This window comes from Equus caballus, chromosome 3 (assembly GCF_041296265.1).
Source record: "Equus caballus isolate H_3958 breed thoroughbred chromosome 3, TB-T2T, whole genome shotgun sequence".
Lineage (NCBI taxonomy): Eukaryota > Metazoa > Chordata > Mammalia > Perissodactyla > Equidae > Equus > Equus caballus.
Window position 1 is genome coordinate 46,245,830 of NC_091686.1, and position 17,053 is coordinate 46,262,882.

The window sequence follows — 17,053 nt, forward strand, 5'->3', positions numbered from 1 at the left end:
TAGTCCCAAAGCTATTTTTAGAACGAGCAACACTTCTCCATGTGCAACTTTTTCCAAAAGATAGTAACAAGGTCAAGGATCAAATCCTATCTAAAAACAAGACCTATACAACATAGCAAGGACCTCTTACAATGGCTTATCTACAAGTGTTGTGATCTTAAGGATTTTATTTTATATACATCTGCACGTTTATATATTTTATATTTGAAATATCTATATTATTTGTATTTATTGTTCTTATATATTTGTTTTCATTCTATTCATTTATATTTTTATATATAGCAGTGTTAATTGTACCGCAGCATTACTTTTTTTAAAAAAAATGCCTTAGGTTTTACCAACATTTCACACTCGTTAGATAATTTGGGTCTCAGAACAACCTTGTGAAATATGTAAGGAAATGTATCATCTTCCCCTCCGTACAGTGGTAGGACTGGAGCTCAGAAAGGTTAGGTAACTCGACTAGTTCAAGTTCGCACACTAACTGGCAAGGGCAGGGCCCTGACCAGGCCTTCAGACTCTCTGTTCATGCTCTTCTCCCCGCAGGACACTACCAATTCAATACCTGAATATTCACGTCTCTTCGACGGACGTGGGCTGTAGCTGAGAGCCACGCCGCCGCCCCGCCAGCGTTCTGAGCGGGGAGACCGGCCGCAACGCTAGGACTCTTCAGGGAACATCGACGCGGGCACACGTCTCAGTCAGGACCCCATTCAAGGCTGTTTGCTCCACTGCACAAAACTTATTAACATTCACCACCGCCTTGAAGCATAACCCTTAATGGAACTGTCCTTTTCAATCAGTGGGAAATTCAGTAAAAGCGAGGCGACATACTGTTAAGGGGTGCTAAATCAATAATTTGGGATGCCAAAGGAAAAGAATGAATTACACAGACCCCTCTCCAACCTCACCCTCAAAGTTGCTTAAGTGTCGAGGCACCGAAAGACAGAGGTGGGGCTGGAGCCACCACTCCTCCTCTCTGTGACTCCCACCGTCCTCAGGCAGCCCCCTCCTCAAAGTCCGGCGGGTCTCTTCCGACCTCCAATCCTGCCGGGACCAGGGTGACCACCGGCCCCGCAGCCCCCCGCGACCAAGACCAGAGCCCGCTGGGCTGCCCTCTTTCCCTGGCGCCCCGACCTGTCCCGGCGGCCCGCACACCTGGCGGCCCCTGCCGGGGCAGAAGATGCGCGGCGGGAACCGGCCCCTAAACGCGGCGCCCCAGCGCGGCCCGGCGACTCGGGGCAAGTCCGCTTCCGCCAGCAGCCCTCATGGCCCGGCAGACAGCGCCCCCGCCCCGCGTGCGCCCCGCCTGGTCCGGTCCCCAGGGGCCCGTGGTCCCCGGAGGCGGGAGGGGGCGGCGGGCTGCGGAGGCGGGCGGAAGAAGCGCGGCCGGCTGCCCGCCCGGGGAAGAGGAGGAGCGTCCCGACCGGCCGCGAGGGCAGGCGGAGAGGGGAGGGGGTCGGCCGGCGGCGGCGCGGGGGAGCGGGCGTCTACCTGCGAGCAGAAGTACGAGCCCTGGATGCCCAGCTTGATGCAGGTGGGACACTGGAGCTTGGCCTCGCTGCTGCAGCCGTCCGTCTCACACACTCGCGTCTCCACGGCCGCCATGCTGCCTGGCTGCTGGAGTAGCGCCTTCCGAGGACGAGGAGGAGGAGGGAGGAGGAACGGCCGGGCGGAGGGAGGGCAGGGGGCAGGGAAGCCGAGCCGGGGGAGGAGCGCGGCCCGCGGGCCTGGGCGCGAAAAGAGGCGGAGCGCCTCCGGCGGGGACCACGCTGCGCGCCCCGCCCCGCCCCCCCTGCGCGCGCAGCTGGCGCCCCGCCCCGCGGCCCTCGCCCCGCCTCCCGGCCGCCGGCGCGCACGTGGGGGTCGTGGGCGAGCGCCGCCGAGACCCTGCCGGGCGCCGTCCCGCGCTGACCCCGCGACTGCGGCCTCCCGCCGCCGGCGCAGAAAGCCGGGTGCGGCCGGCGCGCGGGGCCCTCCCGCCTCGCGCTGTCTGTGCCTAGAGAGGCAGCTTCCCAGTCGCCCCATGCTGACTGGCCCGCGGGGTCCTAAGTGTCCCCCACGTACCCAGGCGGTGGGAAAGGGCTCTCCGCTCCTCTGCGTTGGTCCACCCGTGGATAAGGGAGCTAATTCTCTCTTTGAAGTTCTGTTTCTCACTGACACCGTCTGCTCTGAGGCCCAGGGACCCCGGCTTATTATCGCAAAAGGGAGCCGGAGAGCTGTCAGTGAGGAGGTGGGCTGAGATTTGCGTTGGTCCTCCTTCGTGCCCCATTTTTTTCCCACACCCCCCCGACTCCCTTCACAGTCTACCGTGCTGGAAATAGTAACACAACAGCTACTAGATACTCAGCACAAACAATAATTTTTTGTGTTATTCCCAGTTGATTGTTTAAGAGGCAGAAAGGGGAGAATCGTATTAATCATGAAATGTCAGAGTTCAGAGGAGCTTTAGAGGTCATCTGATGCAAACCTGGTGTCTCTATCTCCAACCACATCCCAGATCTGCCATTTTGTAGCTCGTGCTTGAATACCTGCTGTCACTAGGGAGGAGAGAGGAACTCCTATTATTGATCATCAGCTAAGTGCTGTGAACTTTGTGTTAACCAATCCATATTTTTAGAACAATTTTCCATATTTAATAGAGAAGAAAAGCTCATATTTTATTTTAAATAACTTTATTTTGCTATATATAAGCAGTACAAATAATGTGATAAAATCAAGTAATAAATTTTAAAATGTTATATACACATAAGCAAAAAGAAATCAACCACCAAATAAATGCCTATGTGTATGTATATATATATATGTATATATGCTATATATGTGTGCATATATATAAAATATTTTTTAACAAAAACTGGACTACATGCTGCAGAGTATTTAGTTACCTGCTTTCTTCAATTATGTTGTGAACTTCCTTTAATGTGGTTGAGTATATTTTTACCACATAATTTTAATTTCTGCAGAATATTGTATGGATAATTTACTGAACCAAATTCACTAATAATAGACATTTAGGTTATTTGTAATTCTTAGATATTATAAACAAGGCTTCTCTAAATACTCTTTTACTAAGAGTATATTCCTTTTTTTTTTTTCAATGTTGGGGCCGGCCTGGTGGGTCAGGGTTTCCCAGGTTCCAAGTTCTGCTTCAGCAGCCAGGGTTCACTGATTGGGATCCCGGGTGTGGACCTATGCACTGGCTCGTCAAGCCATGCTGTGGCAGGTGTCCCACATAAAACAGAGGAAGATGGGCACGGATGTTAGCTCAGGGCCAGTCTTCCTCAGCAAAAAAAAAGAGGAGGATTGGCAGCAGATGTTAGCTCAGGGTTGATCTTCCTCAAAAAAAAAAACTTCAATGAGCAATGTTAATCATCATTTAATTGAAGATTTTCTCAGTGAGAAAGAATAAGATGTTTAAAATTGTATCTTTCTCATCAATCATATTTATTATCTTAATCTGTTTTGGTTCATCATCCAAAGAACTTACTGAATTCATAATTTTTGTTGTTGTTAAGGAAAGAAAAAGTATAGCATTAAATGGAAACAATGTTAATATATAAATAATTTTATACTAGGAATTACTTAAAATGGATATCAAGGCAGCAAACATTTGTACATATGCATATACTTATATCTTATATCGGAAAAATAAAAATTGTAAATTTTTAAGAAAAGAAGATGCATATTTGCCATTAAGATTTTATCATTAAAATAATCTTACCTAAATTTATCATTGTGCATCTCTGAAATTATTGTCTTTCTCTTATTAACTGAATTTCATAATCACATTGGTGTTTGGGTTACTTAGAGTATATTCTTGAGAGTGGAATTCCTGCATCAAAGGGTGTCACTGTTTATTGTTTCTTATAGTTTGCCAAATTTTTCTTCAGAAGGTGTGCACAAATTTACACTCTGGTCAGAACTATACTAAAGATCTTATTTCCTGAGACCTTACTAGTGCTGGGTATTATCTATTTTTAATGCTTGTCATTTTGATAAATGGAAAATGATATTTTTTATTAAATAATAAGTCCGAACATTTTTCTGTGATTATTGCATTTGTATTTCTTCTTTTATGTGTTTGTTTTTATTTGTTAAAATTTCTTTTTTGCAGGGAAAAAACAAAGCCAAGGGGCCACCATAGTGGCTAAGTTTGGCACTCTCTGGTTCCGTGGCCTGGGTTCATGGATTCAGATCCTGGGTGTGGACCTACACCACTTGTCAGCCATGCTGTGATAGGCGTCCCACATATAAATTAGAGGAAGATGGGCACAGATGTTAGCTCAGGGCTAATCTTCCTCAGCAAAAAACAACAAAGCCAAGATACAAATTGGCCACAATATCATCTCCTAAACACGTCAGTGTTGTTGTCCTTGTTACCTTCAACCCTTATCCATATGCATATTCAATGTTTACTTATTTGCAGTTATTAATATATTTTTTTATTTTCACTTAACACTATGCCATAAATTACTCTTAGATTTAGAAAAAACAATGTCCTATTCCTTTTCTATATGATAGCTCATTATGTATCTGCCACTATCATGTCTTATGGTTTGTCAGTTCTTACACTATTCCCTTGTAGTTTATAGTATGTTTAGATCCCTTGCAGTCTTTGTCCATTTGCTCTGGAGGAATTCTAATATGTTGACCCCTGATGGGTTGTATCCAGAATTGACCTCATCAACAGAGACACAGGAATTTCTGAAAATTCTAGTCCAGAAGACCTAGTCCAGGGCACAGGGAGACTGGAAATTCTCCACCTCTTGCTGGCCGTCTTCTCCGGAGGCTGCTGCTTCCTAGTATGGAAAGCAGCCCTGTGGGGCAGTTAAGAGCACAGATGTTGCGTTAAGATAGGCAGACCTAGGTTGAAACCTCTGCCTCCAGCGCCTCTCCCTGAGTCATGTTTCCATGAGCAACCTGTTTAACCTCATTTTCCGTGTCTGAAAAATACAGGTTAGAGTACCTACCTCATAGAGTTTTGTGATAATTAAATGAGATAGACTTTGTGAAGTGCTTGAGAACTCCGGAAGTCATACTTATTATCATTATTAGTTAGCCTTGCCAGCAGCAACTTCTTCCTTGCTCCTCCTCATCCCAACAAGACAAGCTGCTGAGTGAGATAAACTTCCCAAGACCACCTTTCTGGCTGTTCTTTTGTTTGTTTGTTTGTTTGTTTGTTTGTTTTGAGGAAGATTAGCCCTGAGCTAACACCCTCCGTGAATCCTCCTCTTTTTGCTGAGGAAGACTGGCCCTGAGCTAACATGCATGCCCATCTTCCCCGACTTTATATGTGGGATGCCTGCCACAGCGTGGCTTGCCAAGCGGTGCATAGGTCTACACCCAGAATCCAAACTGGCGAACCCCGGGCTGCAAAAGTGGAGCGCTTGAACCTAACCACTACACCACCCAGCCGGCCCCCTGGCTGTTCTTAAGATAATTACCAAGATCCCTTTTGTTTAAGCATAAAAAACTGACAAAACATAAGAGATTTTTACTAAATTATGTCAGGCATAGTCCCTGTGTTATTCTTCTCTTTCTTCTGAGATTTTAATTCAAAGTTCCCACTGGACATCCAATTTCTGTTTTAATTTTTGTGGGCAAAGTTCAGCCAGCACACTTCCAGGAGGAAGAATCGACTCCGAGCCTCCAGTGAGAGCTGGCATATCTGAAGGGTCCTTTGGCCCTGAAGGCTCTTGTTTCCCTGGACTGGTGCACAGAGAAAAGCACTTTTGAGGTGGTGTCTAAGCACATGCCCAGAGCTGCTGTCCAGCTGGCTAGTCTACTTCCAGTGTCCACGGACGGTTCAAATTCAACATGGCCAAAAAGAAAGAATTCTCTACTAGTTACCCGCTTTTGCCACCCCTTTTAAATCTTCTTTTTCTCCTGAATTCCCTATCTTGCTTAGTGACATCCTCTCTCTACTCTTATCTCCCAAGTTAAAAGTTAGGCTCCTTTCTCTTCCTCATTCCCCAACGTCAATCACTCAGTCCTATGGATTGTATCTTCTAAAAATATTTCTTTTTTCTGTTCTCTCTATTCTTTGGCTGCAGCTTTAGTTTAGGCGATTTTAAGCCTTTGCTAGGACTATGCCTGTGGCCTCTTACCTACTTCTGACCCATTGAACCCAGCCTGCATCAAACTAATAGTTCTAAGAGACAAATCTGATCATGCCTTCCCTGCTTCAAAGCCTTCACCAATGTAGGGAGTGTGGAGCTGGAGACAGGGTCAAAGAAGTGAGCAGAGCCTGCAGAGTTGGGTCCAATGAAACAGTCAGAGCTATGGGGGTCCATGGGACCACCAAGGCCAAATCTAAGGAGACAGTCAAGGAGCTCAGGGGCTTGGTACATGAAGGGCAAATGAGCAAGTGAGTAACTAAATTAAGGATATTGAGAGCCAAATTTGCAATGCCTGAAGAGGGAATTACAAATATGGAAAAGATGAAGGCTAGAATGGATCATGTGGTGTTGTATTGGAATTAGAAGTACCAATGTGAACTCAAGGTTTTGACTGATAGAGAATAGAGACGTGTGTGTGCATGTGTGTGTGTATAAAGCTCTGACCACTAAGAGGACTAAGAGGCAATGAGCACAACTAATTTCCAGATCTTGGTGTCTAGATACCATTTTCCACTAAAAGGAATCAAAGCTCCTTGGAGAACTGGCTCATTCCAGGGCCAGAGCAGGAAAAGTACAAGATAAGTCTGGAAAGTCTCATTTTACCAGAACATACGGTAGAGCTCAAAAATGACTGAGACTATGAAAAGGACACAGAAGCCAATTTGAAGGCACTCCACTGGCCAAACCAGACATAATTTGAGCATGAGAATAAATAATAATAGTGTCAAATTATAACCCATTGAAGAAAATAGTAATCCATGAGCCCATACTGATAAAAATACATAAACAAACAAATGAGGGACAAAAGTAAGCTCTTCTTTACAACAGAACATTAACTAATAAACATGGGAGGAATGATGACATTAGAAAATCACCATTTGGCAACCATAAAGTAATAATTTATTCAGGCAAGAACCATCAAAGGATGCTAAAATGATTAGGTGAAAGTCTTTTAAGGAACAGGATATTTATGTAGGTTCAACGTAACTCCCTACGAAATATTTATCATTTAAAAAGCAAAATAATAACTTCACCTTGGAGAAACCTTGAAGAAACTCTTTTTTTTTTTGAGGAAGATTAACCCTAAGCTAACATGAGCTGCCAATCTTCCTCTTTTTACTGAGGAAGACTGGCCCTGAGGTAGCATCCGTGCCCATCTTCCTCTACTTTGTATGTGGGACGCCTGCCACAGCATGGCTTGCCAAGCGGTGCCATGTCTGCACCCAGGATCCGAACCGGCAAAACCCAAGCTGCCGAAGTGGAACGTGTGCACTTAACCACTGCGCCACTGGGCCGGCCCTGAAAATACTCTAACTATGTTATCAAAGTTAAAATCACCAGTAATGGGACAAATTGACTTTGTGAGCCTCCTGATATGAAACACTGAGAACACGGTGTATTTTTGTGGTGTTCCTGCTAAAAATGCATGACTGATTCTAATCATGAGGAAACATCAGCCAAACCCAAACTGAAGCCAATCTAGTTGACCTGTACCCTTCAAAATGCCAGTGTCTCAAAGACAGAGAAAGATTCAAGAAACTGTTCCATATCAAAAGAGACTAAAGAGACATGACAACTTGGATCTGGGTTGGATTTTGGACCAAAAGAAAAAAATATTTTTGCTATAAAGGAAGTTGGTTGTATTGCATCCTTAAGAATTCCCTGATTTTGACAGTTATACTGTAGTCATATCATTGGTCCAGAATATACATGTATATTCTAGAGACAGAGAGAGAAAATGAACGGCAAGGCATTTGTGGCAGAATGTTCACAGTTGGGGAACCTGGGTATACCAGAGGTATTTTTTACAATTCTTGCAACTTTTCTGTAAATTTGGAATTATTTCAAAATAAAAGAAAGTTTTAAAAATCCTTCCCAGATGCTCCTGACCTGCGGGATCAAGTCCAAACCAGATTCTTTGTCTCTACCCCTTGCTTAACTCATTCGCCTCATCTCTCACTATTCTTCATGCCTCAGCCTTGACCCTCCTGCAATAGCAAACTGCTCGTGGTGCCCTGAACACACAGTGCTATTTCATTCTAGCAAACTGCTCATGGTGCCCTGAACACACAGTGCTATTTCATTCTTCGGTGCTCTTCTACATGCTGCTCTCTCTGCCTGGTCTGCCTTTCCCTGTTTGATCTCTTGGTGAAATTACTTTTTCTTCAAGATCTAGCTCAGACATCACTTCACCCATTAAACACTTGCTGACCTCCTCAGCTGTAGCCGATCAGTGCCTCCCCTGTGCTACCTCTAAACTGGATACAAAGTGCTATTGTTGCAATTGACGATAATTCAAAGCAACATGTATTAAGAACTTACTCTATGCTAAGCATATGGAAACATGTATAAGTATAGATGCTAATGGGTTTACTTGTAATCCTCACAAGGACCCTATGAGGAAGACTACTAGAACTAACCCCAATTTTATCTCTCTAGCGTAAGATCACGATCATGTAACCAATAGGCAACTGAGCCTGGACTTGAGCTCAACCCTATCTGACTACAAATCCCATGGTCTTAACCAGTACACTTCATCGACTTTATTTCCTCAGCTGTCTCACCTACTGGACTGTGACTTCCTTGTGACAGGAGGTTTATGTCTTACTTTTGTCTCTATTCCCAACATTTATCTCTATTGCAATGCTTAACATATAATAAATGCTCAATAAATGCTTTTCCTTCTTAAGTTTTTTGTGAATGTGAATTATTTCAAATACACAAAAAAGAAAAAGAAGATGTGTGTGTGTGTGTGTGTGTCTGTACAGCAAGAGAGAGACAGAGACACAGAAAAAGAATACCTAGTCTATCAGTTAGAACCCAGCAAGAAGCAGAGGACACTCTTCGGCTGGGTAATTTGAGAAGAGTGAAGAGTTTAATAAAGCAGCTGTATACTAAGGCGTGGGCAGTGTCTTGGAAAACCAAAAGGAATGGTGCAATAGCTGAGAGTTAACAACTGGGCTAGTCCTGAAGGAGTAAGGAGACTGGGCAAATACCAAAAGCCAGGGTGAGCTGGAAGGAAAGGACCTCTAGCAGAGCTGCAATTTTTGGTTCAGAGACCTAGCCAGCCCGAACCACCCTGAAGTCAGGAATTTGCGACCTCATCCTCTTACCTCCTTCCAATACTCTAAAGCTGGAAGGATAAGGAGCCTCACTGATCCTCAGTGGACCATACAAGTCGGCCTCCCAGAGCAGAGGACCAGACTGAGAAGAGTAGAAAAAGGATCTGAAGGGGAAAATGGAAGAGAATCCAGAATCATTTTGTACCCACCATCTATCTGAAGAAATGGGATATGGCCAAGACAGTCAAACTCTTCAATGTACCCCTCCCCCATCTCATTCCACTACTTCGTCTCCTGCAAAGGAGTCTTTATCCTAAAATTGGTGTTTATTGTTCCCAAGAGTGTCCTAAAACTTTATAATGGCTTTATACTGTGTTTAGTCTTCATCTTACCGTCACCGTTCTTCATTATGATTGTGAAAATTCATCCGCATCATAGTATGAACAATGGGTCGGGAGTCAGAAAACTCTGATCCATGTGGCTAGTTCCTAACTCTTTGTCTTATGTAAGGCACTTAAGATCTTTGAGCTTTTGTTTCCTCATGTGTAAAACATTGGTATGAAAATCACATAAGTTAATGCCTAGGAAAGCACTTTGTAAACTGTAGAGCACCATGCAAAGGTAAAGGGTCACTGTTTATTGTCTGCTCCTCTTCAGTATATAACATACCTTGTGAGAGCAGGAAATTGTCTCTCTTGTCCGTTGCTCTTGTGTCCCTGGTACCCAGAATGGAGGCCGGCATAGAATAGGCACTGCCTTAGTGTTAATCAGGGAAGGCTAACCACTGTAACAAACAATCCCCAAACTCTCAGTGGCTTAAGAAAATCCAAGTTTATATCTCCCTTACGTCAGAGTCAGCTATAGGTTAGCCATGGAAGCCCTGCTCCCTCAGTCAATCAGAGAGTCCAGATCCATCTTTCATCTCTACCGTTTCTAGGTCCTTGGAGTCCTTACCCGAGGATAGGCTGGCATGTGAGTGTTCCTTCTTGGGCATGAGATGTAACAGGCCAACCCAAGGAGTGCTCTGCTTCACTCTAGCCCATTCCATTGCCACAGTCAGTCACTGGCCACATCTCACACTGAGGGGTGCTAGAAAGTGTAGTTTAGCTATGGCCTTGAAATAGGGAAACGAGTTTAATCAGCATCTAACCAGTATTGGCTATGACATTCAATAAATATTTGTAGAATAAATAAATGAATAAATGAGAATATGCACATACGAATGCTATGTAATATTCACTTTTTTTTTTAGCTTCTCAATAATGCCTTAATATTGCACTTGTGTCAGCTGAAACGCTGCAGTGTTTTCACTGTGCTTGCCATTAAGGCCTATTGAGAACCCAGTCGTTTTTCAGGAGTTCCCTTTCCCAGAGGTGGGGTTTGGAGGCATCGCTTATCAAATGCTGCTGCTGCCCCTTACTAAGCCCATTCTCCAATGAAATCACAGCAGTGTCTACCTTCCTTAGGAAACAGAGCCAGAAGCTTTTTTTCCTGAAATCTTGCTTTCAAAATCTCACATGGATGGCTTGTAATATGGACCTACTGACCAAGAGATTAACCTCTTTCTGCTCCATCTGAAGCAACAAGGGCTCCACTTGAGGATTTGCGTCTTCCCCACCTCCGTCTTCTTCTCAGGTGACCACCCCCGGATCAAATGAACATTAAAACTTCTGAGGTCAGCCCTCAAGACAGTTGCGGTCTCAACTTACCCTCCTCTTGGAACAGCCTGTCTCTGTACCTGACCACCACGCAGAAGTCTGACGTCCCTGAGACTTTTGTATTGGGCCACATTTCGTTTTTTTTTTTTTTTTCCTGGATAGCCACACAAAAATTCAGTGTGAGGGGATTGTGGATATAAAGGTGAAAGCCAAAACAGTACAGCTTCAAGATAATAACATCGGAATATATCTTCATGACATTGTAGAAGGCAGTGATTTCTTTTTTTTTTTTCAAATTGAATATTTTATTACCATGGTAGTTGTTTTGTAACATGTACACACACGTTCGCACACTCAGGATGATCTGCCTGGGGGAGAAAAAAAGACTAAGTATGCCTAAGGGGAAAATGAAAAATAAAAAAATTCCTATTGGTTTTCATTATTGTAGGCAATCATGTCCACATCACTTACAAAGCTACTGCCAAATCTGTCCAGGGAAGCCAAGTTTGAGAGGGGAAGAAAAAAATCTCAGGAAAAATTCAACAGTGGCACAGCAGAGCTCTCAATATGAGAAGGCTGACATAATGTGGACTTTTGCTGTGAACTTTGTCTTTGCAAAATATGGGAAGAGGTTTGTCAATGGGCAGAAAATAAGAGCAGGTGGTGTGAAAAAGGCTTTTGCAGTCAATTTTCCTCCCAGTATTGTGCAGGGTTATCAAGAAAACGCTTAGTCTTTCTCTGGAACCAGTTTCAGAACTTTTCCAATTGCAATGGTCTTACCCTCATCTCGTAAGGTAAGACGACCCATCTGAGGGAAGTCTTTAAAGGTCTCCAGGCAGTTGGTTCCTGCTGTCCTTAAGCGAGCAATGCGTGCTTGATCTTGTTTCACAAAACGGGGCCAAGTCTTACTTTTTTCTCCTGATTTTTTGTATACCAAGCAGATTAAGGCTGTTGTTTCGACTTCTTCAACACAGGTGTGAATACGCAGCACCGCATTATAACCTGGGCAGATGATGGATTTGTGCTCTATAATCACTATCTGGGCATCAAATGTGCGTCCAGAATGACAAAGACTGTTAGGATCACAAAGTATGAATCCTGGAAGAGTCTCCTCTTCTTCAGTTCCTTTCGGTCTCATTTTGAGGTTTTCACCTGGGGCTACAGAATCCGTTTCTACATCGTTGGAAAGGATTCCAAGAACTTCCACATTGTGCTTATTTGGCATCATTGCAAGCTGCTGGCCTTTGCAAGCAGATCCTGATCCCAGCTTTCCCAGCACCACAGTGCCCATATCCTTGTATTTATCCATAATTGGCAGCCTGATTGGTCTATCAACTGATCTATTGAAGTTCGGCAAATTATCCAGATATGGAATAAATGGTAATCCAATGTACCAAGGACAGAAGTCTGGTTGCTCTTTAACATTTGCTCCAGTCAGTCCTGAGCAGGCATAAAGTGAACGTGCCTTTTGGGATTGAAGACAACTTTTTTCAAAAATGGCACTAGTTTCTCTTTACATTCTTCATATCTCTCCTTGCTCAGTTTACTGTTGGATCATCCATCTTATTGATCAGCACAATTAAGTGTTTTACCCCTGCTGTCTTTGCCAACAATGCATGTTCTCTTTTCTGCCCTCCTTTTTCAAATCTAGTTTCAAACTCTCCTTTCCTGGCAGAGATTACCAACACAGCCAAATCAGCTTGAGAAGCACCACCAATCATATCTGGGACAAAACTCTTGTGGCCAGGGCCATCTAGAATTGCGAAATGCTTCTTTTCTGTTTCAAAATAGGCACGGCCCACTTCTACTGTTTTACCCTTGTCTCGTTCTTCCTGATTTGTGTCTAAGGCCCAAGACAAGTACCAAGTTTCCCCGGTTTTTCTTTAGCTTCTCCTTCATCTTTCTCAAGAGGTCTTTTGTCAAGCATTCCAGTCAAAGACATTATTTGTCCTCCCATGGTTGACTCGCCAACATCTGCACGCCCAATGAATACTACATGTACATGTTCTTTTTTAGGCACACCTGGCGGTGCAACCACAGAGTTAGGTTTTGGTATTTCCTCTTCCTCCTCCATCGTTTCTTGGGCACTTTCCTCCGGGTGGAAGGCAGCGATTTCTTACACAGGACATAAAAGCTTCGGTTATCGAAGGCCACCCTTTTCCCTCTGCTCTGCATGCCATCTTTGTCTTAAATCAAGTGTCTGCATGTGAGGGGATCTGCGTCTTGAGACTATTAAATTATATTAGTCTATTTGGCTATCCCTTGCCTGTATACTGTACTGCCTTAATTACTGTAGCTTATAACAAGTATTCATATCTAAAAGAGCAAGTCCTCCCGCTTAGTTCTTTTTCCAAGAGATTCAGTCCTTAACACCAAGCAGGGTGAGGATAGTGTCCATGGGAGGGTGAGTGGAACCACCTGGGACAGGGTGTCAGAGCTCAGAAGAAGCGAGGAAGGTGTCCACGTAGCTCAGAATAGGGTATCAGAACCTAAACAGGGTGTGGAGGGGGTCCGTGCAAGGAGGCAGTGTGGCGCTAAGTAACAACTCACTCCCCCAGCTCAGGCTGACGCCCCCACTGGCTGCCTCTCTTGGGGACTCCCTTTTCATCCTGCTCAAGCTCTGACAGTGTGAAGAGGGTGTCGCTAAGGGGCATGGCCTGGAGTAGGGTGTAAGAGCCCCAGCACGGAGTCAAGGACATCTCTGCGGACTGATGGTCCAGGTTGGGTATCATGACCTGAGCGGAGTGAGAAGGGTGTCCTCACAGACGGACACCCTGACAAGGAGAGTCAGCCCTTGAGTCTGGTGAGGAGGATGCCTGTACAGGGGCAGCTTGACACGGAAAGTCAGAGGCTGATGGGGGTAAGGTGGGCATCTCCCCGGAGGGGTGAACCAACATGGGGAGTCAGAGCCTGAATGCTGTGAGGAGCAGGTCTCTGGGGAAAAGGTGCAGGGTGTCAGAGCCTGAGTTAAGCGAGGAAGTCATCCCTGTGGAACAGGGAGACTGATGTGGGGTGTTGGAGCCCACATGTGGTAAGAAGAAAATGTGCACAGTTGAGGGCAGCCGTGGCAATGAGATTGGCTGTGTATGCTGCATCCATCAAATAAATAAATATGTTAAAGATAATTGAAGCCAGTTTTCTCTCTGTCAGCGAAGGCAGTTACAAATACGGAAAGGTAGAAAGCTAAAACAAACACTGCGGTGTTGAATTGGAATTGGAGGAATCAGTGTGAGCTATGGTTTTCAATGTATATAGATGGATATAGACATACATATAAACGTAAACATAAGTACATGTGTGTATAAATGCATACAGTCCCTAGCTCCACCCACTGAGCGAGGCTGAGACTTGTACATCCCCATGGCGAGGAGCATACCTTGTGCCCAGATCTCAGCTTCTAAATGTCAGTCTCTGCTAAAAGGAACCAAAATAATGATAATGCTAGTAATAGATTATAGCCCATTGACTAAAGTAGGGAACAATGAGTCACACGGCTACAAAATGATAAATGAATATACTGACAGTTTGTTAAGGAATAGAATAATTACATGGATTCAAAGGTCTTCCCTCCAAAATGCTTATCAAATATAAAGGAGGAAAATTAACCTCAGAATTGACAAGCCCAGCAGACACCGCCTTAATCAAGTAATCCAAGTAAATGCCATCAGCAATGGGACAAATTGAAATTGTACATCTCATAGGGTTCAATAAGAAGAAGGTGTGCCCCTTCCAAAGGTGCACAGCCGGCTTCCAATCAGGAGGAAGCGTCAGACTAACGAAACTGGGAAGATTCCACAAACAACTGCCTTGTGACAGGAAAAGAGTTAAGGTCACAAAAACAGCAGAAAGACTAAGGGACTGTTTCAGAATGAAGGAAGCCAAAACATGACGATGAAAACAGCTCATGATTCTGATATGGATCCTTTTGCTCTAAAAGACATTATTTGAAAAACTGGCAAGACTTGAATGGGCTTAGCTGGTAATAACGTATCACTGGTGACTTTCTGATTTTTATGGTAGTATGTGGTTCTGTAGCAGAATGCCATGGTTGTGGGAAATACATTGTAAGGGATCAGGGGTGATGGGACACCAGTTAGGCAATTTACTCCTCAATGGCTTAAGAAAAATGAATTTTTGTACTGTTCTTACAACTTTTCTCTAAGTTTGAGGTTGTTTCAAGAAATTTAGCCTCATTCTATGAAAGGTAGTTACAAAATAATATTTTATGTATGCTGGCTAATTTTTCTCATGAGTAGTAAAATAAACTTTTTTTTTTTTAATTATAGGCAGAGCTGGTGCTCGACATACAGGTATTGCGAAAGTTGCCTGACCTACTTTGAGGTGATAGCTTGACCTTGATTCAAATTCTTTTATTTTAGCATGTACGTATTTTAATTCTACTAGAAAGTGGTTTTTAAAATGAATATTAATAACGTACATACTGGCGTGGTTTTTACGTGTGCACAGAGTAACAAAATAACAGAACAACGGAATCACATAAACGTACACTTCAGCCACGATCCACATAAAACATACCCCTGTGATTATGCATGATATCGATGTGTTCATTAGACAACAGATGTAGGAACTGGTGTCTCCAATATGATTTTTACCCAAGAAATGCAATAGAATTAGCTTATTTTGCTAAAACCTCTTTAGAAGTCATTTTCCTTTACTATGTTACCATAGGGTGACTTTTTTGCAATATAATTCTTAAATTATTATAACAGGCTGTTTACAATTCTGAGCAATGATATCTTGTTCTTCTTATTCAGTTATAAAGTACTAAATGCATTTTAGCAGGTGCTTTGATTAAATTGTGAGTATGAAAAACAAAATTTCTGTTAGTCTTGATTTACCAATGTGTATGTGGAATCATCACCAGGGGAAAAAGTTTCCACACCCACCCTTACACATAAATACACAGGCTCTTAAAGTATTCAAAATATGAGACACAGCTAAAGCCATAATAAAAATGGACACAGTAAATATTAGTTGACAAATGTTTGTTAGTGCTTTTAAGAGGATGATTTTCACAATTATAAATGACATCTAGCAGAAATAAGAAACTAGAAAATATAGCAAAAAAAGGTTTTTTATAAAACTAATTTTATTTTATTTTATGTTTTTGGTGAGGAAGATTAGCCCTGAGATAACATCTGTGCCAATTTCCCTCCATTTTGTATGTGGGTTGCTGCCACAGCATGGCTGATGAGCTGAGCAGGTCTGTGCCCGGATCTGGACCTGTGAACCCAGGCTGTGGAAATGGAGCACGCCAAATTTTAACCACTTGGCTGTCGGGCCAGCCCCTATAATACCAATTTTAAAAATATCAGTAAGCAGGGGCCAGCCTGGTGGCACAGCAGTTAAATGTACACATTCCACTTCGGAGGCCCGGGGGTACTCGGGTTCAGATGTGGGGTGCAGACATGGCACTGCTTGGTAAGTGACACAGTGGCAGGCATCCCACGTATAAAGTGGAGGAAGATGGGCACAGATGTTAGCTCAGGGCCAGTCTTCCTCAGCAAAAAGAGGAGGATTGGTGGCAGATGTTAGCTCAGGGTTAATCTTCCTCAAAAGAAAAAAAAAATCAATAAGTATCTTGTTGAAAACCTGTTACTATCAAGAGGAAGAAATTTAGAAAACCTAACTGAGAGACTTAAATAAATGGAAACACACACAACTATTTATATATAGGAAGACAGACGTTAAAAAATGTCAGTTTGTCCCAAGTTAATATATGGCTTAGTTATAATTACAATTAAAATACCAGTAAAATAGGTTATTATTGTTTTGTTAATTTTATTGGAATGATTTTCAATTTTATTCATTTTTTATAAACAGTACAGGATAGCCACAAAATTGTGGAAGAGAAATAGTAAACTAAAAGAGAAGCCTAATTCTACCATAGGTAAAACAGTATATGGCACCAGTATAATAATACAGTCCCATGGGACAAAATACTTTAGAAAGCAGAGTGATGAAGTGAGAAAAATAGGAATGTCTGAGTTCAAATTCTAATTCACCCCATTTCCAGTTAGTTTCTCCTTGTCCCTCTCCTATATAGGAGAATTTACTCACATATGATATATGATAAAAGTGTTACAAAGTAATATAAAAGGGAAGAATGATTGAATAAATAATCTTAGGGAAATTAAGTAGCAATTTGGAGAAAAATAAATTTAAAAATGATGAATCAAAGAGCAAAAGT

The 17,053-nt window shown here is 43.2% G+C and overlaps 1 protein-coding gene and 1 pseudogene across 1 annotated transcript in view; both read right to left on the bottom strand.

The window, feature by feature from the left end:
* Window positions 1-1,812, bottom strand: part of METAP1 (methionyl aminopeptidase 1) — a 62,266-nt gene extending 60,454 nt beyond the window's left edge. The window contains exon 1 of the mRNA XM_023637673.2: window positions 1,495-1,812. Coding sequence (XP_023493441.1) covers window positions 1,495-1,608 — 114 coding nt within the window. The 5' untranslated portion in view covers window positions 1,609-1,812. The remainder of the gene's footprint in view (window positions 1-1,494) is intronic.
* Window positions 1,813-11,248: 9,436 nt separating this feature from the next.
* LOC100066271 (eukaryotic peptide chain release factor GTP-binding subunit ERF3A pseudogene) lies at window positions 11,249-13,541 on the bottom strand (annotated as a pseudogene).
* Between the last annotated feature and the right edge of the window lie 3,512 nt (window positions 13,542-17,053).